The sequence below is a fragment of the Tenrec ecaudatus genome, chromosome 8 (assembly GCF_050624435.1).
Source record: "Tenrec ecaudatus isolate mTenEca1 chromosome 8, mTenEca1.hap1, whole genome shotgun sequence".
Lineage (NCBI taxonomy): Eukaryota > Metazoa > Chordata > Mammalia > Afrosoricida > Tenrecidae > Tenrec > Tenrec ecaudatus.
Window position 1 is genome coordinate 161,147,269 of NC_134537.1, and position 25,515 is coordinate 161,172,783.

Genomic DNA, 25,515 nt, shown 5'->3' on the forward strand with positions numbered 1-25,515 from the left:
GAGGCTTTCTACTTCGGTAACCGCCTCAATCTCATTCATGTACGCAGAGCGGTCGATGGCAATGCATTTTGAATGAGTGACAGCATCGGAAACTCAGAGGGTCAGGGTGGGTTTGAGGTAGAGGAAAACAAGATGCACAGAGACCCCAAAGCAAGGGAGCGCAGCTCCCAATTCTGAGTGCAGCAAAACGAGGCTGGCCCTTGCCGTGTTGGGGGCGAAGGGTGAGAGGGGAGCTTTTAGGGAGGTAGGACTCCAGGAGGGTCTCCTGAAATGAAAAGGTCCTTGGGAGGCGGGCAGTGAAGTCCTCTGTGGGCGGTGCTGAAGATTCTGTCATTTAAGGCTGCCAACAGTTCGGATCCGCCAGCGGCTCCTCGGGAGAAAGCTGAGGCTCTGTACCCTCGCAAAGAGTGACGCTCGGAAACCCACAGGGGCAGTTCAACTCTGTCCTATGAGTGTTGTTTCCATGGCAATTGAGTTTGGAGTTTTTGAGAAGGGAAGTGACGTGGTCATATATTTTTTTTCAATTTTCTCTTGATTTCTCTGGCTCAAGTCTGGGCCAGACTCAGGTTGTCTCCTGCGCCCAGCACAATGCCTGCCCCAACACTCAATCATCCCAAGGACTTAATACTAAAGGCTCAAGTAGAAAGCAAATGTTTTGAGAATGATGATTGCAACAAATGTACAAGTGCGCTTGACACAATGGATGGGTGTATGGATTGTAATAAGAATTGTACGAGCCCCTCCCCAAAAATGACTTTTTAAAAAATAATAAAAATTTTTAAATTTTAAACAAGAGGACAAAGGAAAATAGCAGCAGGAAAGAGGAAGGGAGGAGAGGAAGTTGCCAGTAGGTAAACAATCTCACTCGGCTTGCTCACCTCTGACTAAGTCACTATCAGCTACAGGCTGTCACGTGCGGAGGAATAAAGTTGCCTCGCGGTGTGCTCAGAACTTTCACATATTCGAGTCAACAATCCCGAGACCACAGGCCAAGTTTCTCGGCCCCGCTCCCTTCCCGGGAGTTCCAGCTCCATGTCTTCCCTGCTTCGCCGCGCTCCCCGAGGGCACCGCGCTCCACAGGTTCCCGCGCTCCGGACTTTCCCGCGCTCCGGCCGCGCCGCCAAGGGAAAGGCGTGCATGGAGCATGCGCATTGGGGCGGCGCGCTGCGCACGCGCGAACATGGCCTGCTGGGCGTTTTAAACGGCAGGGGGTCACCTTCTTCTGAGCCGTTTGGTGCGGGCCACTCCCGGGGCGAGTGGCTCTCTGGTTTTCCGGGCAGCCCAGGCAGGCGGCGGCCGAGGAGTGCCGGGACCGGCGCCGGAATCGGGATTGGGATCGGGATCAGGACCAGGCGCAGCCCGGGAGGGCAGCGTGTGGGAGGCGGCGGCACAGGAGAAGGCGGGAGAGCGCCCCGGGTGCGAGGGGCGATGGCCGCCTGGATCGGCGGCATGAGTCAGCAGCGGCCAGCGAGGAAACTGCCCAGCCTTCTCGTGGACCCGGCCGAGGAGACCATCCGCCGCCGTTGCCGAGACCCCATCAACGTGGAGGGCCTGCTGGTAAGCCTGCGGGGCGCAGCCAGGGCCCGTCCAGTGGTTTCTGGGGGCTGAGCTCCCTGGGGGCTGGGGCCGCGGCTCGGCGGTCACCAGCGCGCCACGCCGGCCGCTCTGCCCCCAGGTGTGCTGTCAGCCCGCTCGAGGTCCAAGACGTTGGTCTACCTCGTCTGCTTCCCTAAGATGCGCGCTCCCCTCCCTCCGCTGGCCCCGCAGTGCATGGCTGACCACCGATCACCGGGTTTTCTCTGTAGCCTCTTCTCCCGCCTAGAGGCAGCCGATTGTAATCCTGGCCATTCAGCAGATTTTCTTCGGCCCCGCGTCCGAGAGAACGCCTAGAAGGGACACGGGTGACTCCCTCGCTGCAGGAGGCATTGGGTCCTGGGGCCCTTGATAGTGGACTTAGTTGTTTCGCAAGCTTTTCTGTAACTCAACTGCTACTGTTGCTTAGGGACCCCGCAGAGCGGAGTAGAATTTGCTCTGGTAAGTTGCTGAAACTGTTACTCTTTACTGAAAGAGAAAGCCTTGAACTACCGAGCTTTCAGTTAGCAGCCTGGAGCATAACCACGCAGCCATGAGGGCTTTTGGTCGTAGGGAAACAGCTACTGAGTAGTCAGTCGCCCAGTTTTCATGCCTAGCGGTTTATTAATTCATTGGCTCTATCCTTGGAGCTAGGGGCTCTCCTGCCTTTTGGTCTTGCTGGTGGGTGCTGCGCAGTTCATTCAGACTCAGCAATGCTACGGGACAGCGGTTTCCCAGCCAGCACCCCCTCCTCACCAAGAGGCCTGTTGTGTCATCTTGTGATGTTTCAGTTAGGGACGCTCCCACTGGAAAGGAGCACGTGATGTCCTTACACAAGGCCTCCTGTAATCTGCGGAGATAGACCTCGCCAGAGCTGGGCTCCCACTAAGCTAACAGGAGGGTTTGAACCACCACCCTCTCACTTAGCAACGGAGAAGTTCAACATTGCCTGCAGAGTTGCCTTACTTTTGTTTTACTGCTGTGGCAAAGCAGACTTGCTTGTGATTAGATAGCAGATAAACCAGGGTTTAACCTCAGAAGATTCTTAACTACTTAACATATCCATACCTTAAAGGGGGGGGTGTGTGTGAAACTGGCTGTCCCGGGATGCCCCGAGGTAATTTTTTGTGGCCCACGATGCTCTGAAATAAAATGTAATGAGGGAATTGTGTGTACTGGCATTGCCTCGATTTTCCCTAAGTGCTATTTTCTTCATAACAATGTTTTCTATTTTCATTTTATTTCAGAGCATTGTGGGTCACAAAAAATTACCTGGGGGGTGAGGGCTGCCAGTTTGACACCTGCCTTAAAGGATCCCTCCCTTAATTACACACACACACACACACACACACACACACACACACACACACACACACACTACCCCCCATTCGAACTTCTGAAATACATTTCCTCACCTCGAGTTCCTGCCCCAGCCCATCGATCTGGGCTCTGTGCTGGAAGCACTCCTCCAGCTGAGCTCTCTGTCAGTCTTGGTTCCTGGGGAGGCTGTGTGTCCTTGATGCTCCAACCACGCATCTGGCCCCTCCCTGTATGTTCCTTTGCAAACTCCTCTTCCCGTTTGTCAATTACTTGTGGGAATTCGGGGCTTTCTTCTACTTTCCATTTTAATCCGTGGTATCATACCCCCATATGTGTGTTTCCCCAGCCAGTGTCCTATGTAGCAGCCATAGCATATCCTCCAGACTACTGACACCCCTCATCCTCCCAGTCCAATTGCAAGTCACCACCAGCACTGCCGGGTCTAACCATCCTCTCATCGCAAGCTGCTGCAGTGCTGGCTGCCCACTTTCTCATATGGTCTCCACAGAATAACCATAATGGTTGTAAAAACATGTTCCTCATCTTGTCACTTAGTTTAAAGAATCTCCTTAACATAACCTCGCCCCTGGGTTTAATCTTCTCAGCCCTCCTGAACTACCTCACTTAATTGCTAAAGTTCTTCATGTTATGGTTGAACTCCAAAGTGTTTGCATAATTGCTCTTTGCTTTGGAGGAACCACTTCCATGCATTGTCCTTCTCAAAACACATTTTAACCTAATTCCTAATGGGCTGTGCAGGGAGCTGCTAGCCTCCAGCTCAGCAGTGTGAATCCCCCATTCGCTCCTCAAGAGAAAGATAGGTTTATACCAGGGGTCCTCAAACTTTTTAAACAGGGGGCCAGTTCACTGTCCTTCAGACCTGTTGAAGGGCCAGACTATAGTTGTTGTTTTTTTAAAACTATGAACAAATTCCTATGCACACTGCACTTACCTTATTTTGAAGTAAACAAACAAACGGGGCAAAAACACCCAGCGGGCCACATGTGGCCCGTAGTTTGAGGACACTTGCTTCATACTCTCGTAGAGGTTGACAACTTTGGAAATCCACCGAGTCAGGCCTGCTGTGTCCTACAGAGTCGCTGTAAGTGGGAACTGACTCAGAGGCACTGAGTCTGGTGTGGGTTTTGCGGTGCCTCTCCGAACAGGACCCGTGTCTGTTGCCTGTTGTACGCCCAGCACATCAATACTTTTGGAAGATCAAGCAGGCCATTAGTGAGTGAATGAAGGAGGCCCACTCTGAGTGTTTGAATCGCTGAGCCTTTGTTTTCCTGCCTCCAGAATGGAATTCTGACACCTATTGTGTTAGGCCAGGGTGACTAGAGAAACAAATCCATTTACACTCATGTTTAAGAAAGCTTTAGATCAAGTAGTTATATATCGAGATAATAGCCCAGCCCAGTTCAATTCAAGTCCAGAAGACCTTCAGACTCACGCAGTCACGTGCAATGATGTGCAATGCACAGGTTGGGGGTGCAAAGTCTTGTGGATCTACTGGTGGTGGATGCATCTCAGGGCTCTGGCAGCAACTAGGGCCAGCCAGCAGGAAGGTGAAGGTAGGCAGGTGTGGAGTGGGGTGTGGTTCCCAGGACCCTCCTTATGAGAAGGCGAAACCCACAAGGAGGTGCCATCAGGCTGTGACTATCTTTAAATTGACATGAAATTATATAAACTAATACCTATATCAATGTTTTAAACTTTGTTTTTAAATTGGACATATCATAAACTGTATTGCTATATAAAGATGAGTTACATATATATCATAAACTATGTATTGTTATATAAAGACGAGTTATGTATCTTGATATTTTTGGTTTTATCTGACTCAGTGAGGGGGAGAAAGGTGGGGCTTTCTAATCCCTTAATCAGTTGCTGGCTCTGAGACTCCTAGGGACAGTTCTTCCCCGTTCCTTGGGGTCGCTGTGAGTCCGCATTGACTCAGAGGAGCGAGCAGGCACCTTGGATAAAGGTGTTGCCCTTGAAGCCCTTGAAGGGATGTTGCATCTACGGCAGAGACGCAGGAAGCGCATTCTCTGAAGACAAGCCTGTAACCAACTTTAAGGCATTGCTTAGAATTCCAGGCCCCGTGTCTCCTCCCGCATTCTTTTCTTCCACTTTGGAAGAAGCTTCTGGCATCACTTCCTGCTTCAGCCAAGAGTCAGGATGCTGGCCTTTGAGACGTCACAGAGGGTACAGGCCTTCAGTGTGTGAACCCTGAGTTTGGACCTCGAAGAGCCAGCTTGCCCATGAGTTGCTGCTGGTTCTTAGAGAGCTGCGTGTTCTTTAAAGGCATGGAGGGAGCACTTGGTGCTAGTCAGTTTGCAGACTGACTGATGCTGTATTCATTTCCCAGCTAATGTACAAGCGGGCTAGGCAGTAAGGTAAACCTGCACACGCTGGAGAGAGACATAACTCGAGGCTTGAAAGGGAAATTTAACCGTTCCCAGTGGCAGCCCCTTAGGGAGCATGCTTAAGAGTAACCTCTCCATAAGCAGACTCCGGGTGGTGCAAAGTGTTTAACAGCTGGAAGCTTGGTCATTCAAACACCACCACCACCCCACCTGAAGAGATGCCTGACAGGCAGGCCTGGCCATCTGTTTCTCAAAGGGCACAGCGTAGAAACCCTGTGGAGCAGTTCTGTCCTGCACACCTGGCCTCCCTGAGTCATACTCAACTACAGGGCACGAACAGCAGAGACAGCCTCTTAAGTCAAAGACGTCCCTGCCAAGGGTGCCGGTGTGGGCTGATCTCACGGGAGCGCACTGCCAGAACGAGGAGCCCCAGTGGCTGTGCCGACACCTGGTGGATTTACCCATTGGGAGTGTACCTCTGAGACTACCATTTGGAAAGTGCTGAATGAACAAGAGAGAAAAAGACCTTTCATGGGTGCCACACTGGGACTTCCAGGGAAGTTACCTCAAGGTCAGCAGTTCAAAACCAGTAGCCATTCCCAGGGAGAAAGGCAAGGTTTTCTACTCCTGTGAAGATCAACAGTCTTGGACACCCACGGGTCCAGCGCTACTCGGCCCCATGGGGTGGCTGTGAGTCAGAGTCAACTTGCTGGCAGGGGAGTGGGGTTTCTTGTTTTAGTTGTTTCATCCGGAACAGCTGGAGCATCAGAATGAAGGATGTTAGCCCGCGGAGTGTGCTGGGGAGGCCATGCTGGAGAACCCGCCTGTTGGCGAGAAAAGGAAGGCTTTTCTTCCTACGTTACTGGGTTGATTCCAAACCACACTCATGTACTTGGAGTTAATTCGACTCTGAACCGATAGCTTAGAGGAGAGCGGCCCCGTCACGTTTCCGACGCTGTGACTCTGTCCTGGGCAACTCCACATTCTTTCTTCTGTGGAGTAGCTGGTGGATTTGAGCTGCCAGCCTCTCCCCTGTGGTGCCGTAGACCAGAGGTTCTCAACCTTCCTAGTGCTGAGACCCTTTCAGACAGTTCCTCATGTTGTGGTGACCCACCCCCCAACCATAACATTATTTTCATTGCTAATTCATAACTGTCATTTTGCTACTGTTATGAATTGAGCAACCCCTGTGAAAGGGGTCGCAACCCACAGGTTGAGAACCACTGCAGGTAATGTGTTTTCAAGAAAAGAACTCACCGCCATCAAGTCCATGTGTCACAGTGACCCCATAGGCCGGGTAGAACGGCCCCTGTGAGTGTCTGAGACTGCAGCCCTGAGGACTGCAGCTCAGTGCAAAACCACTGTGCCACCAGGCCCCTTCCACAGACAGGCATTGAGCTGTAATACATCACCTAAGAAATTCTGACTAGAAAAACCCTATTAACTGACTGTCCTATGTGTCAGCTGAGGGGATGCCCGAGGGCAGCCGCTCACTTGCTTGGCGTCCCTCCAAAAACACGTCTCAGCTGGCAGCCCTGCACTTTGCTGAGTTCCGTGCATTAGGAACAAATCCAAATGAAACAGACTCACTAGCTTCCGGTAAACTGACTCATAGTGGCCTGAGGCAGGGACTTGGAGGCTGCAGTCTTCCAGGGAGCAGACAACCTCAAGTTTCTCCTGCAGAGTGCCTGGCAGCCCGTGCCTAACTCACTTTCCCAGTGACTTTCTAAATGTAGTCCATCCCCAAGGAACGGGGAGGACCAGACAAAGCCCCGACTGGCAGGAAGCAGGGCTCAGAGCCATCTCTCAGGCTGCCTACTGTGTTCTGCCCTCTGAGCCCCAGTAATTCATGAATCCTGCACAAATAAAATGTGCTCCCCCCCTGAAAGGGGGCTCCCCAAATCATGTTACCCCACTACATTTTCAACTCAAAGCGTAGTCGCGTCCATCAGGTCTAGATGCTGATGAGGCACCTAGGGATGGTTTTGAACAGCTTCTCCAGAATGGGTAGCATGTACACACACACACACACACACACATAGGAGAGACACAAGATAACTTGTATGCAGTTCTGCTAAGGAGTTGGGAAATGGTAGTTACAAAGTTATAATGTTGCTGGACTGCAGGGGTCTGGGAAGCCTGCCCCAGACCAGGTCAATTCAAGAAATTTGGAGTTTGCCCCTGCAAGCGCTTGAGTCCTGACCCAGCAACTTCATATGCCTTCAATTATGTGACAAGAAACAGCTTTTTCTCCAGTGGTTACAGGAAGAGATTAGCAGGTTGTCACAGGGATCACAGGATACAATGGGCAGTGTAAGAAGGCACATTTGCAGTGACTATCAGTAAATTACCCACCCTTACACTTCTCCAGGGGCCACTAGACCACCATCCCCGTAGCTTCCTGTGCCTTGTTTAATGGGGTGATGCTTCTGTGCCTGACTTACCCAGATCACCGCCCCTGAGGCCTCTGAATTGGGGGGTGGGGTGGGCGCTTCCTTTCAGGCTACCTATCTCAATGGCCTTGCTCACCTCCTTCCTGCCTTAAGACATTCCCAGTGATTGCCCGTAAGAGGAACGTTATTGCATGGAGGGTGCTGTTACATTTTGGATTTTGAACAAACTAAATCTTAAATTATGTTATATTTCTAGTACTTTGCGTGGTAGCAGACTAACCCCTGTATCCTCACCATCCTAACCATTCTGGTGTTTTGGTTGGATCTCACGGTCTGGCCTCATTCTCCGCAGCTCTTGGCTCCACCCTGCGTCCTCTTCTTTTTCATGAAAAGTGATCCCTGTTTACAGTTTTCTTTTCTGTTTGGGGTGCTTTTCAGCCTGCTTTCTGCCAGTAGCGTTGTGGGTGCTCTGCAGCCTCTGTCCTCCTTTGAATGGTCTTTGCTGGGCCCCGTCCAGGCAAGTGAGCAGTGTGTGTCCTTACTGTGGTGTCTCATTAACTTCTCTAGGTCTCCCGATCTTTGCACTCTTGTCCACTCATCAGACAAAAGTCCCACCTGTACATCAAGATCAATCTCTAGGCTCTGGCTGGAATAAAAACACTTCCATCGAGTTAATTCTGACTCGTAGAGACTCCCTGGGGGCTTCCCAGGCTTTGTTCATCTTTATGGGGGCAGACAGCCCCACCTTTCTGCTAAGGAGCAGCTAGTGGGTGAACCACCAACCTTGCCATCAGCAGTCCAGCGCTCACCCTCAAGTTTCTTAGATGCCCTGCTGTTTGAGAGGCCCCATCTGTGATCCTTTAACATCTGTATCACACTGATCCTGCACAACAAAGATCTTCCTTCTTCCAGTTTTCCACAAACTGTTCCTCCTCTCCTTCTGAACCCTCGCTGTCATGTCAGCAAAGGATAGACTTCTGCCACCAGTCTGTGCAAGGTTACTTCGGCCTGCACATCCTTGTTGATTGTACTAGAGTTAAATGAGAGCATGACTTCAAGCGTCCTCCATGCTGTGTGTGTGTGTGTGTGTGTGTGTGTGTGTGTGTGTGTGTGGAGGGGGTTGTGAATGTGTGTATGTGTAGAGAGATACGATGCAGTTAGTAACATCTGGCAATGGGCACAGGAGCCTTCCCTGTGTTATCTTTGCAGCTTCCTTGAAGATGTCTCCCAGTGCGGTGCTCCCCTTCACCCCCAGGGGCACAGCGGCTGCTCTCCTCCGAGGGCTGGAATGACTTGGAGCCAAGTGCAGGGTGGCTGCTGCTGGTTTATTTTAATCTCTAACTTTGGCTGAAGAAACCTTTCTAATTGTGAGACCACTTCACGAGGATAAGAGGCACACTGCTGTCTGTCTACCCCAGGACAAGGCTCCTAGCCGAGCTGCTTAATGTCCAGCCTCTCTCAGCTGGGCAGCCGGGGAAAGGCGTGCCAACGTTGTGTCAGCTTGACTTTCTGCAGACACCACTGCGTGGGGAACGGAAGAAGAGGGCTCAGGGTCTTCTCGGCGATTCTGACTGACTGTGTACCCAAGAGGAAGCTTTCATTGTTTGCCCTCGTTTCTTTAAAACAAATACTCAGCGTCTCATAATTTCTAAGTGATTCGCCAGTTGGAGCCTCCTCTCTGATAAGGACAATTTCAGTCTCTACATAATTCTAAGATGTGGTTACCAAGCACTCGGTTATGCTGGGCCCTGCTCAGCTTCAAAAAGGAAAATAAGGATAGTCTCTTGTGTTTACCTAGAATTCTACAACTTTCCTTTTAATTTTCCAATCTTCACGTTAGCTTTGGAAGTTGACGGTAAAGTTCATATCGTGCTGTGTCAGGGTAAAGATCAGGGTTATGCGCGTGGCAGTCTTAAACCCATTCTTAAGCCAAGAATCATTCTTAATCTAAAGATGAATGCAGCTTGGGAAGCCTTAGAAGACTCCAGAATTGTGGCCCCAAGGAATTTACATGAAAGCTTAGTATTGCTGGCCCTGGGGATGGAGATACTGTGGCAATCCCTCAGAGAGAAAGAGAGAGAGAGAGTGGTACTTTTTCTCATTCAAAGAACAAAGGGAGGAGTGCGTGCTTTTAGAGTCTGGCCTCCCCGCAGGTCACTATCGGCCAGTCTTGGTGACGTGAACCCTGCCTGTGGCAGCCCGTGAAGGGCAGCGGCCCAGAGGAGACAGGGCAGCACATAGAGCAGAGCCCTGGTAGCTGCTGGGGAGCAGACGGTGAGGTGGTGGGTGTGTAAACCGTGAAGTATCATCCCAGGCTGGTGCTAGAGGTGCACTTGCTCTGCTGCTAGCAGAAAGGTTGGAGGTTTGAGCCCGGCTGGGAGCTCCTCGGGAGAAAGACCTGAGAGCCTGCTTTTAAAAACTGAGCCACTGCCACCCCTGTGGCACACGGTTCTGCTCTGGCGTGCAGGGGTCCCCGTGAGTTGAACGGACTCCGCAGCACCGGGCAGGGTTGTGCACAGAGGGTTCCACATTGCTGCTCCGAGGACGGAGGCTGCCCGGTAACCAGGCACCATGGACTGGGTGCTGGCTTCACCTCCACCGGCTGCGCTAACTGTAAGATCCGTTGCGATACTTGAGAGCAGCGTGCTGTATGTCCAGGAATGCCATCGTGGACCGAATGGAGAACTCACTAAGAACCTTCATATAGCGCGCAAAACGCGCTGCCCCTGACTGCGCCTCACAGACGGAGAAAAGGAGGCGGTGATAGCAGGTGCTTATGTAGACCCTGTAGCACTGGACCAAACTAGACACGGACACTCCACAAGGACTGGCCAAGGAGGAGTGGAAGATCCCAGTCCTGGCGCCGATGTGACCGCAGGGCTGTGGCTTTGGGAACGGTCTGACACATGTGGAGGCCAGGGCCGTGGCGGTTAGGAGAGCTTTAAGGGGACCTTAAGTTAATGCCTCTGTCAGCCTGGGCCACCCTGGAAGGTGAAGACCCCCTCGGAGCTGCTGTGCTGGGCCACGCTGAAGAAGTGGGCTAGGAGAGTTTGTGATCACGAACTGATTTCTCTCCATGAGCACTGAGGCCTGAGTGCTGAGTGTCCGTCCGTGCCCGTTATCGTACGTGGGCTGAGCTCCTCTGCGGCGAGACCGCTGTTTACATGATGCTCTCTGAGGAGTGGGGAGGGCTTTGGGGTCAAAGTCCATGCTTACCTGGAACACCACGTGGCCAGCAGGGGTCTGGATTACGCGTGTGCCTCCCCCTCTCTGCTGGCTCTTCCTAACCCACTCAGTGGGGGCTGCTGCCCGCCACGCTGCCATTTCACAGAAGAGAAACACAAACATGGCCCTGGTCAGTGGCCAGCCAGGGCTGTCTTAACCCGCCAACCAGCAAACTAGTTAAAGAGCCTGCGATTTGCAATGGGACCCGCAGTTGCTTTGCTTGGGATGGATGACCTTATTCAAGTACCCCCGGCAGGAAAGCCGGCAAGGCGGAGAAGCTGCTGTTCACTTGGGAGACCCCTTGCTAAGGGATGTGCTTCCTCTGTCGCTGGTCACGGTGTTAGATGCTGAGGCGTGTGCTTTGACTTTTGGTGCACATGCAAATACAACGTGCTCCCATGCTTTGGGTCCTTGTGAGGGAAGAATTGGTAACAAATAAAGAGATTTCTTTGAGCATTTCTTCAGCATTCCCCAGGCCCACCTGGATCTCGTCTTCCTGATTCTCAGCTGTGAACTTGACACTGCCATATTCTTGTTCAGAAATCTTTCGTGATTCTCCACTGTTTTTGAAGTTAATAAAGCCCAAACGTCTTAAATGGCTTTGACGCCGCTGAGTGAGGGGGAAGATAGGGCTCTCTGTCCCGTCAAGAGTTACTGTCCTGGGATCTCAGAGGGCAGTCCCCCGTCCTGTAGGGTGATGGAAAGTTGGCATCGGCTTGCTGGCAGTGAATTTTTGTTTGATGTGGAGCGTGGTGTTAGCATATCCTTTCAGCTCCGAAAGGAGGTCACTGCTCACACAGTCGGGCGATGTTCCAGAGCTCACCTCTGAGGAGGGTGGCTCCCCTCTGCACCCACAATGCAGCCTGCCCCAAGGACCCAAGGTGCACTGAGCCCAGCACCACACCGTGGGAACCCCCAGTCGAGGCGCAGAACAGAGTGTGAAGGGGCACGACTGCTGCTGTTCTGAGCTGCGCACTCTGCGTAACTGCGCCTTTGGGGAGGCATGCGGCAGGGGAAGGAAGAGTGGGGATTGGTTTATTCTATTGCAAAGATCTCTGCCCACAGGTTTTCCCCAGAGAAGTTCTGAGAAATGTGTGATTTCCTACCAGATCCAACCTTTGCCCTTACTCATAACTGCCTTTCCCTCCCCCAACCCTAACCCCTGTCTTTTTTTGAGCGTTGGTTTATTGGTTAGACTGGCAGTGGTGTTCCCAAGATGTGACAGTGCCTGTGTGCACCTTGGATATATGTTAACACGTGACTGGACACAGTTCAATAAATATTCTTATGATTTTGGGGGGGGGGATTAAGTCTTTCATATTAGACACACAGGTGTGTTCCCAAACTACCTCTATATCTGGAATCACTCTTCTCCAGTACCAGGAGAACCTAGTTCTCAACTTCCTCCCACCCATTACTCCAGAAACAGCTCGCTGCTGCTTCAAGACCCAGCCAGCGGTCTCGTGACTGCCCCCGGGGTGCACCTCTGGAACGTTTGTTGGTGCCTGCTCTCGGCCAGCTGCGTGGGCCGACCTGGTTCATTTAGGTAGGAGCTGGACCTGGTCATGGCCTGTCTGGGACGTGGTATGGCAGGCTCACCTGTTCTGTTCCTTCTCAGTGTGGCGTTAGCGCGGGATTCTGTGTACACTCATCTTATCCTAAGGCTTGATGCTGTGCATTATTTTGGAGAAAGTTTTGTCTAGATGTGTTACAAATGTTAACTTCCAGTTTACGCTGTTTTTCATAGCCTCTGAAGAGCTGGAAGGGAGCCCTGCTGGGGTAGAGGTTACATGTTGGGCTGTAATCCGCATGGTTGGCAGTTCAAAACCACCAGCAGCTCTGAGGGAGAAAGACTAGGCTTTCTAGTCCCATAAATAGTTACCATCTTGGTGACCCCTGGGGGCTTACAGTGCGTCCGCACAGACTCAACAGCAGTGAGTGAGAGTGAGAACTAGCTAGAGGAGACCATGAATGAGCCCTGATAATGGAGCTGCTCTAAATGCCCAGGGTGCTGTAAGAATTTAGAAAGCGTTTGTATTGGTTTAACACCAAAGCTTCTACTCCTCCACAGCACGCATTTATTACCTATGTTCAGAAATGCTGTTGTTTTACATTAATTGTAATGGGAATGAGTGGTGCTTGTAAAAGGTTTCGTGGGAAATTTTTCGAATCATGTATAGTTAACTGAAGGCACCCTGGCGGTATAGTGGGTTACACATGGGGCTAGTAACTCCAGGGTTGGCGGTTCAAACCCCACCAGCCTCTCCAGGCAGTGAGTGAGTTTAAGTGCCAAGAAGTGAGCGTTTGTCAGTTTGGGCATCTCTTTCCCCTGCCTTGTGCTCCCCAGGGACAGGGACAGGGACAGTGTCCTACCCATCTTTGTCCTCCTTGGTATCCACAGTGCCCGATGCCGTCAGTTTTAGTAATGAAATCTCCTATCGTACATACTTCTCCTTCACACTCTAGTGGCTGCCGCCATAGTTACGGAGGCCCATGCTCTGTTTGGGAGATGCTGTCGTTCTGTCTTTCACCATGTTGGAAGTCCATCCCACCCACAGTGTCAGACAGGGTGATAGTTCAGAGTAGGTAGCTGCATAGTTGGCAAAAGGAATTCCCTCACGCCTAAGACATTCTTCAAGATGGACAAAAAGCCAACCCCGCCCCCCCAAAACCAACCTTTATCTTACCTAGTAGAATGATGTTCATTTGCAGTGTGGTTTTTAATTGCTAACTTAAATTTCTACGTCTCTTTTTTTTTCAGCCAACAAAATTAAGGATTAATCTAGAAGATAGTGTGCAATATGTGTCGATGAGAAGTAAGTTTTCATAAGTTTTGTCATTTGAACCTAAATGATTGATTCTAAATGTATGTGAGTTGGTGAGAAACTTAAAATAAAACGAGTTTTCCTGTATTAAAAGATAAAGTGGGGCATTTTAGCAAACCCTGTCACTTTGAAAGTATACCATTTAAGATCTTCCCCCAAACTCTGTGATGGGCGCTGCCAGCAGGAATGAGGGAGCACTTGGGCAGGAAGCCTGAGCATAGTCCTCCCTGACTCGCTCCCCCTCAGCCCGTGCCAGGGACCTGTGGCCAGGGGCTCGGGTGAACCCCGTAGAATGATTAAACTCCTCACCTCCTAGCCTTCCAAGATTTGTGGTAGAATTGAATTTCTTCTCCTTCCAATGAGAGCGTTTGAATTTCATTCTCACTCGTGTTGAATCACCGATGAGAGTGCTGGCTTGGTGGACGGCACTGCACATACATAGTGTTGTCATTGGAGTAGCTGCCAGTGGCCTTGATGTTGACTACCAGCCTGCAGAGACTGGTCAGCATCCGGATGGAAGATAGAAGACTTCTTCCGTTGAAGCATACTAAGTGAGAGGTGTGCTGTGTGGTAGTTTAAAAAAAAAAAAGATAACAAAGTTACTTTTCAAAGTATAAGTCACCAAGTTTTGCTACATTCCCCATAGCCATCTTTATTAAAAACATCAACCCGTGAAACTGTTGCTCGCTGACATTACCTGCTCCGGAGGTGGGTTCCTCCCACCCCAGCCCTTCCCTGGGATGCTTGAGCTCCTGACTGTGCGCCCATCACAGCAGGCTCCACCTCCTTGAGGGACTTCACTTGTGTCCCTGTTCAATGTTCTCCGACCTTTGGGAGCAGAGAACTCCAGCAGGCCAGCAGCAGGCTTGGCAAGTGGGCGGGGTGAGGTTTCCCACAGCAGTCTCCTGGAGCATCTCTTCCTGCCCTCGCAGAGCAAGCAGGTGCAGGATCATGCTGGCAGACAATTCCTCCACACAACTCTGCAAGGGAGAGGGGGGGGGGTTCTTATCAGTGCTGATTTCCGTTTTCTTCAAAGTTCTTTGTGTAAGACCTTAAGTCTTGGTGACTCTCTTGTCTTTAGAGGGAAACATTTTATCGAAGTGACCCTTCTTCACATTTCAGCAGTCACCCTCGCCAGAGCAGGATGCCTGCCACCTTGGGTTTGACTGCCCGGCCAGGTGTCCTTGGGAGCCACTGCTTGACTGGAACCTTTTTATTTTTTAAAACATCCTAATAAGGCGGAAGCACGTGGTATCTTTTCATTCCAGTTTTACAAGAACGTCTTGAAGTTCCCTCCTAGAACTGAAAAAAAAACCCTGTGTCCAGCCATTCATTGATCACAAATCCTGTGCTGAGAAGAGGCGTGCGTGCGTGCGTGTGTGTGTGTTCGTTCACACCAGGGGACAGTTCTGTGGTGTTACTGTGAATTGGAATTGACTCACTGGCAGGAAATTTGATTTTGGAGTGAATATTCGAAAAATAGATATAGCACTTTTTCTTAAGATTCATACAGTAGTTATTTTCATAGGAAACTAAGACATTTCAGATACCTTGCCACAGTTCTACTTCACATGGATAAAAAGTGCCTCTTTTGGGAAAAGTAGTCTTTATTTTTTCTTCTTTTTAAAAAATCATTTTGTTGGGGCTTGTACAACTCTCATCACCATCCATCTATCCATCGTGTCAAGCACATTTGTACATTTGTTGCCATCATCATTCTCAAAACATTTGCTTTCTACTTGAGCCCTTGATATCAGCTCCTCATTTTTTCCCTCCCTCCCCTACCTTCCCCCACAAACCCTTGAGAATTTATAAATTATTATTAATTTGTCATATCTTACACTGTGCGATATCTCCTTTCACATACTTTTCTGTTGTCTTTCCCCCAGGGAGGTTACATGTAGATCCCAATAATCAGTTCCCCTTTTCTACTCAACCCCCCCTCCACCCTCCTGGTATTGCCACTCTCACCACTGGTCCTGAAGGGATCATCCATCCTAGATTCCCTGCATTTCCAGTTCCTATCTGAACCAGTGTACATCCTCTGGTCTAGCCAGATTTGTATGGTAGAACTGGGATCATGATAGGGGGTGGGGGGAGCATTAAGGAACTAGAGGAAAGTTTTATGTTTCATCGTTGCTACCCTGCACCCTGACTAGCTCGTCTCCTCCTGGCACAACCCTTCTGTAAGGGGGTAGATGATTCCCCCTCATTCACAATGATTTGATTGTTTTGTTTTTTGATGCCTGATCCCTGATCCCTTCGACACCTCGTGATCACACAGGCTGGAGTGCTTCTTCCATGTGGACTTTGTTGCTTCTGAGCTAGATGGCTGCTTGTTTACCTTCAAGCCTTTAAGACCCCAGATGTTATATCTTTTGATAGCTGGGCACCATCAGCTTTCTTCACCACATTTGCTTATGCACCCATTTGTCTTCAGCGATCTTATGGGGAGATGAGCACACAATGATGTGACTTTTTTTGTTCTTTGATGCCTGATAACTGATCCCCACTTTGTCTTCAGCAATCATGTCAGGAAAGTGAGCATCATGGAATACCAGTTAATAGAACAAAGTATTCTTGCATTTAAGGAGTACTTTAGTGGAGGCCCCATGTCCATCTGATACCTTAATACTAGACCTATAAATATATGCACACAGATCTCTTTCCCCATACTTATATGTAATGTATTTACATATGTACATGCCTTTATTTAGACCTCTATAAATGCCCTTTGCCTCCTACCTCTTTCCTCTATTTCCTACTACTTTCCTCTTGTCCCACTTTCATGTTCAGTCTTCATTTGGGTTTCAGTAATTCCGCTTGGTTACATTACCCTTGATCACACCCTGCCAGGCCTCCCACACCCTCCTCATCACCGATTTGGATCACTTGTTGTTCCCTTGTCCCTGGGTTTGTTAACACCACTCCCTTTCTCCCCCACTCCCCCTCTCCCATGTACCCCAAACTGTCAGGCCCATACTTTTCTTCTCCACATTGTTCATCCAGACTATCTTATTTAGACAGACCTGCGGAGATAATAACATGCACAAAAACAAGGCAGAGCAAAACAAAGCAACAAAAAAAGCACAACAAAACAACAACAGCAAAAAGCCAATGACAACAAAAACAACAAACAAAAGCCTATAGTTAGTTCAAGGACTGTTGGCCTTTAGGAGTGGTTTCCTGTCAAATCTGATGGGGTGCCAGCCCCTGGCCCCAAAGTCTATTTTTGGTATTCCCCGGGGACTTCATTGATCTGTTCCCGTTGCTGTTCTGTTGCACGCCCTTAGTGTTTTGCCTAGGTGTGGCGGGATTAGATTGGGCGCAAAAACTGCCTTTTTAAAAAAACCCAAGTCTCTGCCTTTGCTTTCTAAAGAATGTCTCACCTTGAGACCAGGTGAGAAAGATAATTCAATGACAATGAAAACTGACTGCATCTCACATGCACTTCATTTAAATCAAGAGCTATTGTCTAGCTCTGGGATAGAGTGATACTGTTTTTATTCTGTTTGAGAAATCTGTTTTCCTGGAGATGTTAGCTATTATTTGGTCTCGGTGTGTAGGAATTGTTTATATGCCTGTGCAAGTATGACCAAGAGGAATAAACGACTTTCTGATAATGTGATTCACAGTTTTACAAACGCATCTGTCTTGTTTTTCAGAAGCTCTGAAAGTGAAGCGGCCTCGCTTTGATGTGTCCCTGGTTTACTTAACTCGAAAGTTCATGGACCTTGTCCGCTCTGCTCCCGGGGGCATCCTTGACCTAAACAAAGTGGCAACAAAACTGGGAGTACGGAAACGGAGAGTGTACGACATCACCAACGTCTTGGATGGAATCGAGTTGGTTGAAAAAAAATCCAAGAACCATATTCGGTGGATGTGAGCTGCTTTGGCTTTTGATTCACTTCCCCTGTTCTTTAAAACGAGCCAGGCGACGCCAGTGTGGGGAGAGTAGAGAGCAGTGACCTGGGACTTCTAGTTAGAAAAGGAGTCTGTGAGACGTTTCTGCAGACAGTCAGTAGTAGAGGGCAGCAATAAGCTAGGAGGTTTGAAAAGATGACTTCGTCCCCAGGGGTTGGTTAGTGATGTCAGGAGGAAATCAGTGAGGGTGCACAGCTTGTCATTCTTCACATTGTTAGTGTAACGAGCACCCGGGGACACACACACACACACAATAGTCATTCTTCACACGTTAGTGTAACGAGCACCCAGGGTCACATACACACACACACAATAATCGTTCTTCACATGTTAGTGTAATGAGCACCCGGGGACACACACACACTTCTGATGCAGTGGTCCTGAGAGAAGGGAGGAACCTGCATTACCATCTACCCCAGATGATGACGATGCAGGTGGGCTGTGGATCACACTTGCTAAGCATTAGAGAACATGGGGATTTCCTGATCTGCAGAGTAGAAAGATCTGACTTGAATTAACATCTAACGGCAATTGCTGAAGACTTTCAGGATGTGATTAGGAAGAATCCCATGGGAAACAGGACTTTAGTTATTTTTCAATATATACACACACACACATACACACAGAGAACGCAAGCTTGTTGTGCACACAGTAGTCACATAGCGACTTTTCAGGGAAATGAAATTTCAGCAAGGATCACAATAGTCCTCATTAATCAACATAGTTATGAAGGGGCTTCAGAAAGTTTGTGGAAACATGGAATTAAAAGATAATGGGGTTTTTAAGGGGCCCTTTCAGATCCAATTGTGATCTGAACCGCTCGCTAAAATCAGATTTGGAAGGTAGCAAGAATTGCTCTTTAAATCTCGAGGACAAAAATGACTACCAGTCGTTGCTCAGGTCATTTCCCATTGGAGTAGAAACATGCTTACTTTTTAAGATGAATGAATTCAGCAGTTGGATTCAAATAGAGCCAGGTAGAATATGCGCCTCCGGGAAAACTACAGCATTGTGTACTCTCCGCGGAGGGGCCCTCGTGGCCGACACACTTGCTTTCATCTGTGGAAACAAGGCTACTAAAGGACAACTTGTCTGAGGTCAAGAACGGGCAGTGGCAGCGGCCTGGACGGGCTCCGGCTGCTCAGCTCACTCCTCTTTCCGTGCATTAAGCTGTGTACTGTTCACTTTAACACGTTACGATCTAGTGAGAAAGTACCAATTTCAGTACAGAAACCATATTGACTGTCTAGACTAAGAGCAGGAGTTCATTCAAAACAGTTACTACCATTTTGGGAAAACACTTAATTTAAACATTTGGAAAATTCAGTAACTTTAATTTGCAATTATTTCCTGTAGTGTCTCTGATGTGATTTGTCTGTGTATATATACACGTGTGTGTATATATATATATATATGTCCTTTTTTAAAGAGGATCTGATCTGAGTAATTTTGGAGCAGTTCCCCAGCAAAAGAAGCTTCAGGAGGAGCTGTCTGACTTGTCAGCAATGGAAGATGCTCTGGATGAGTTAATTAAGGATTGCGCTCAGCAGCTGTTTGAATTAACAGATGACAAAGAAAATGAAAAATATCCTTTAACGTCTGTTTCCAAAGAAATGTTGGCTTTAAATCGTAGTGTCAACTTGGGGATTTATTTTTATATTTAAGATACAGATAAAAATAGAAGAACTTTAGCAGTGAAAGTAAGTAAACATCTAGCCTCAAATGCACACAAAGGATACACCGTTGGCGTTGGTCCCTGTGTGTGGCCTCTCTGTGGGTTAAGCGTGCGCTGACCTCTACAGGACAGCGCAGTCAGCATTTCTGTCTAGAACGGGGTGGAGCTGGCTTTTTCTTTGTACTGTCTGCATAGTTGGACAACAGTAAATGTTGAATGGCCTTTGCTTCATTCATGCTTTCCCAGTTTGTGAGCTGTTTGCTTCTGAAACAGTGAACTGCCTGCCAGCAAAATATGCTTTCTCAGAAAAGGTCTCCGTGAGACCTAGCACCGAATAAGAAATAGACTGGGAACCTGAACTCTGCCATGAGAGAGCGAGAGAGAGAGTGAGTGCGTGCGTGCGTGTGTGTGTGTGCGTGTGCGTGCGTGTACTTAGACCCTATCATGGTCTCCAGATATGGTTGTCGTACTTAGACAGTAGTGCAGTTTAACATCTGCATAATTGCTTATGACACAGAAACTATAGTGATAGTCTCAGTTGTCGCACGGCTCCAAGCTTGAACTTGATGCTATTCAGACAGCAAAGCATCTTCTCAGTGTTTGCTCCATGGTCAAACGGAACCTCCGACTGGAAAAACCTGCCCACTGTGGGGTCCCAGAGGGGAGTCCTGCATTACAGCTCTCCGCGGGCACCAAGTGGGGGGCCTCCGTCTGAGCGTAGCTCTGCCCCAGACAACGTACGAGCTGGTGTCGGTTTGCACGGCACCTGATTCGCAGAAAGCACCGGAACTGCGGCTCCAGAGAAAGGACGGGAGCCACGATGGCGCCAAAGAAAGAAGTCACCGCGTGGAGTCGGAGTCAGGGTGACGCTCGTCTCCTTGGGCCGCTGACACAACACGGCGGCTAAGTCGACGTTATCTACCTTCTTTTGAGAAAAAAAATGTGATTAAAACGGCTAATGTAGCAAAAGGTATGAGATCATTAAGCTTGAAACGAAGAACCGAGACCATTGAAGAGGTTGAAAGTGGCTGTTAATTTGGATCAATTAACCAACAACTCCATGGCGAGAGCAAATCCGAAGTGGCAAATAGGCGAGAGGCTAAATGCCTTCAGAGCGAACTTGTAACTCTCGGGCCTCAGAGCCAATTATTTGTCCATTATTTTTTATGCAAAACAGATGTGCCATCCTTGAGCGTTTTCGTGTTTAAATGCAAATCTGGAACGAAATTGGCAACGAGGCATCACTGTATAGAAAATGCTTTTTCAGTGACTTTTCTTCCTGTGATTGTTCTGTTTCATCTTGAAACAGAATCCTAGCAGCCTTCTGGCGTAGTTGTATGCCTGCGTGGTGCGCGAGCGAGCGAGCGGGCGGGCTGGCGAGTGAGCGGGTGAGTGAGTGAGCGAGTGAGTGGGCGGGTGGGTGAGTGAGTGGGCGGGCGGGTAGGTGGGTGTACCTGAGGTCCCTACGACTTGGTACTGACTTGCCAGCCCCTAGTCCCGGCCGCCCGCGCCTGCTCACAGACCCTTAACTGACCTTTACACTCGCGTATGTGACCTACCAAGACATCCACAGCATTCGCGCCTTCCACGAGCAGATCGTCATTGCGGTGAGAGCGCCGGCAGAAACCAGGCTGGATGTCCCTGCTCCCAGAGAAGTAGGTGGCAACGCATTTTATTAAGTGTGTGTGGGGGGGGAGCTGCCAATTACTTAGGTTATGCTTTAATTAAGCAGTAGTAAATAGTAACCCAGGAACCACCCTGTGCGTTGTAAGGGGCCTTGGGGTGTAGCAGGTTAAACACTGAGGTGCTGCTACTAAGCGCGGTCGGGTTTGAACCCGCAGACCGCTCTGCGGGAGGAAGCTGAGGCTGTCTGTCCTTGTAGAGATTCACGGGGCCACCCTGAGACAGGATCCGCTGACTGGCAATGGGTGCGGGTTTGAGTTTGCTAAGCACCTATTGGCTACGTACCAGTTTTGTTCAAGGTGCTTTACACACTCGGACTCATTCTGATCAATGAAACAAATAATTGAGTCGTCATTGTTCTTAAAGAAGAAAAGAAGCAGTCTTTCAAGGTTACAGTAGGTGGGGAAACTTGAACTCCAGCACCGCTAGTTTACATCATGGTTTATGTTCTGAGAGCCGTCATGTTGAAGCTCGTTTAGAGGGTCACCAATAAGACTCGGCCTCAGACTTGAAGTTCTTCCAAGAGTAGTGTCAAGTGTCAGCTAAGACGAAATAACTGAACCTCCTGACCACAGTGTCAAAAAAGACTAGTGAGCAGAGCAGAACATTGTCATACTTTTACACGAAAACCAGGATTGCTATGAATGAGAATGTTCTGACCCGCTGCTGAGCACATTCTTTCCCTCGCAGGAAAGTTTCTTTGGAAAGGTAACTGTCCCCAGAATGTTGCTTGGTAAGGGCGGATCAGAACGAAGGGATGTGGCCATTCTTGGGACAATTCATCCATTTGGGGCAGCCTGTCATTGCTGGAGGGACATACCTCCTTGTACTGACACGTGGGTCTGTGTCCGCCTCTCCTCGAAGCCCGAGCAGGCCATGGTCCCAGGGGAACCCTGGGCTGCTACGTGGTCGTTGGTCGAGTAGAGTGTGGCTTGGTTTTTCTCAGTCACACTCTTCTTGGTCTTGCTTCCTGCGTTTCAGATGAGGATTTATATCTATTTAAGTTTCTTAAGTAGCAGTTAGGTTCAAGATGAGTGATTTCATAAATATTTAAGCTGCTTACAAAGTTAATCACCGTTCATCAGTATATCTTAGTTTGGGGTTATGCTAGCTCCTTTCATGATGATTAAGGAGTTTGTTTAACCCTTACGCTGTGCGCTTCTCAGACTGATTGCCAGATCGTGCCGAGCCTTTGCTCCCGCCCAGGTGTGGGCCTGTCTTAGGGCCAGGGCTCCTCTGGGCCAGCCTTTCTCCGCAGTGGAAGTAAGCGCAAGCGACAGCACCCAGCTTGGTGGAGAGTGGCTACAAAGATGGGGCAGAGAGTAAGCGGTGGGGCAATGGGTGGGTCTGATGCAGTAGTTCCCAAACGAGGGTCTGATTAGTCACTGTCGACGAAGAGGGGCCAGGGAGCCGAGCTGCCCACTGGCTCTTTAGATGCCTTGTATGCCCCGCCTCAGTGGCAAAGCTGGGTAGTTGTGTCATGGACCGTGTGACCCACAAAGCTGAAAAGATCGCTGCCCCAGCCACACTCAAGTTTGTCAAGCCGCCATCTCATGGGATGCGCAGCTCGAAGTTGCTGGCCAGCACTGAACAACTTTTATTTTGTAAAACAATTGTTGATTGTGCCAGTTACACAATGCAAGCTACACCTGAACTGGCCGTCTGGCCGCCAAGCCTGCACGCATTGAGAGGCTGACCATTGAAGCTCTGAGACCCTTAGGAGCCGCCTCTAAGTATTTTGGTTACCTTTAATAATAAAAATACTCTAACACCCAATTCCTCAGGGTTTTTGATAACTTTATCTTTTCCTTGTAGTTTTCAAAGTGGACCAAAGAATGGTCCTTTCGATTAGCTCAGCACCTCTGGTGTCTGGAGAGTCACCCCCTGGAACAGAGGAGACAAGAGGCTGTGTAGTGTTGAGGTTTTTTCTTATGACTCCAAAAACATTCCTACTTGATTAAGTATCTGTGTTAACTCAGCAGATTCATATGACTAAAGCCAAATACATCATTTTCTCAAAATACATCATAGGCTAGAAAGGGCAGTTCCTGAAGTTAAATGTTCAGAAAATTCCCTCAAAACGTTTATAGTCCTGAGGATAGAGGGAAGGTGGGGGCCGGAGGGAGAGAGGGAGGGAGGGGGAACTGAACTCAATGATCAAAGCATAATTCCCCACCCCCACCCCAGGGCGGGATGAACAACAGAAATGTGGATGAAAGGAGATAGCAGTCAGTGTAATTTATCAAGGTGTCTTGAGGAGAGGAGGGAGGGAAAAAGGGTATGATACCAAGGGCTCAAGCAGAAAAAAAATGTTTAGAAAATGATGATGGCAACACATGTACAAATATGCTTGATACAATTGATGTGTGGAATGTTATAAGAGCTGTAAGAGCCCCCAATAAAATTATTTTTTTAAAAACCTTATAGTCTTACTAACTTAAAAAAATAGATGGAGATTCTCATATTCATCTTATGGTTTATGTATTTTGCCAGGACTCTATCACAGTGCATATCAGGAGCACCAATGGGCCTATTGATGTTTACTTATGTGAAACAGAACAGGAAGACAGAAATCGCAAAGCGGCTGAAGCTGCAGGGCCGCCTTCATGTGAAAGCAAGCCCACAGAGAGCCCTGGGGAAGGTGAGCACACCTGCTCAGAAAGTCAGGGCGTTCTAGGGAGGGTGTGTCGGCCTTACCAGTGTCTTCACTCTTCCTGTCTGTGGGGGTACGCAAACACTTAAAATGTGTTTTCAGTTGTGAGTCATTCTTGTTGTAGATTAGCACAGTGATCTAAGTTTTTAGCTGCGAAATTTAATGAAATTGTCTTTCGTTGCGGTGGCAGCTAACACAGGAACCCGGATGGCGGTGCCCCTTGTTGGGGGTCTCCCTCCAGGGCCTGGACGTTCTCTGACGGCTGCTCTCAGCAGAACTCGTGACTGATGTGCAATGAGCTGCGGGCGGGCGGCTTCTTAGCCACTGGGTTTGTGTGTTTAAGGGCAGCTGGGATGGTCTGTTGTCCGCCTTCGGTTTCCCTCTTCCATGTTTTTGTTTTGTTTTCCAGAAGAGAACCATCCTCAGCAAAGTCAAGAATTGCTGGCAGTGAGCAACTGAGGACCGATGGACTGACGGACGGCGTTGGAGAACTCGTGCTCAAGGTCCTTTTGCAGCCTCCAGCGTGGACGAATGGGGTGTCAGAGTAGGCTCTCGGAGCGGGCGTCATCCCGGCGGCCCCCCATGGTGGAGAAGCAGCCTCGGGGCTAGAAGTCCCTTCCGCGTCTATAGCATGTAGGCCAGGAGCAGTTCTCTGGATAACTGCGGGGTGGACATTTGGGAAGGACGCGTTGGACCGCGTGTACTGCCTGTTTGTCAGGGAGGCATACATCTGGCCTGCAGAACTGACTTCACAAAGTGCATCCTGCACACGGGTGGTCCAGACTGCAAGGGCAGCGCTCCGGGGGTGCTTCCCTGCCCCTCAGTGACTGCGTGTTTGGATCCACAGGGGAAATTGCCTTACACTGGTTCACGTTTGCATTCAAGTGTGGTCAATCGGACGACTGCACAGATGAATCTGAACGTGATGTCTGTCTACATGTGTGTCATGAAAATGTCTAAGTGGACTTTTCACCACTGCACAGCTAAAGCAATGTATCGGTGGAAAATCGACAGATTCTCTAATTTCTGTGGTGTTTATAACTTATTAGAATCCTCTTACTGAGGGTTAGAAGAGAGTGTTTTTCTTTTTCAGACTTCTACATGTAGAAGGATCGAATTGTGCTATATATTTAAAATTCATTAATTCAAATATTTTAATACAATTTCCAATTGCCCAAATTGGAGTCCAACATGTCTTGCTATCAAGCTACTAATAGGATCACTGCGTCCACTAGGCTGATGGCGGGCTCTCAGGCGTTAGGGCCCATTTCAGAAAAGCCACTAAAATGATGGTTTAGTTCATTATGAGACATGTTCAGTGATGGCGAGAATTGGCAACTATTTTAATGCCCCTTGCAAGCAGATGTTGTAGTGTGTCTCTGTAAGCCAACAGCCTTGTTTTCCAATCAGTGGCTTTACTTAGAATGAGTTGAACCCTGGCCTGCCTCCAACTCGAGTCCCACATTTCCAAGCACCTAGCCGTGTCTACCTCACTGGGTAAGTCGTCGACCGCTCTGTGCCTCAGTTAACTCAGTAGTTTGCCATTAGACTGTGAGTCCTTTCAGGGGCTTTGTCTTACTCTGTTGTACTTCAGCGCCTTGCACCAAGTCTGGCACGTGGAGGGTGCCAGATGTGTGCTTGAACGAATCAGTGCGTGCGTGCGTGCGTTCCACAATGAGCTTCAGAAATCATGACGTGTCTGTCGTGGGAGATTCTTACGGGCATCGTTCAAATTCGCACTGTAAACCCCTCTGGCTTTCCAAGAATGATTTGATGCAACTGGAAATCAAGACTGTATCATAAGATTTAAAATAAAAATCAAAATTTTTAAATATTGAAAATCATGGTAGCAGTATTTCTTTGAAGTGTGACTGGG

The 25,515-nt window shown here is 49.0% G+C and overlaps 1 protein-coding gene across 1 annotated transcript; it reads left to right on the top strand.

The window, feature by feature from the left end:
• The first annotated feature begins 1,184 nt into the window (after positions 1-1,184).
• On the top strand, positions 1,185-25,470 carry E2F6 (E2F transcription factor 6). The gene is made up of 7 exons (XM_075557096.1): positions 1,185-1,557; positions 13,641-13,695; positions 17,370-17,586; positions 19,058-19,213; positions 20,844-20,958; positions 23,480-23,627; positions 24,049-25,470. The coding sequence occupies exons 1-7, from the start codon at positions 1,429-1,431 to the stop codon at positions 24,096-24,098; spliced, it is 870 nt and encodes a 289-aa protein (XP_075413211.1). The 5' UTR covers positions 1,185-1,428; the 3' UTR covers positions 24,099-25,470.
• The last annotated feature ends 45 nt before the right edge of the window (positions 25,471-25,515 follow it).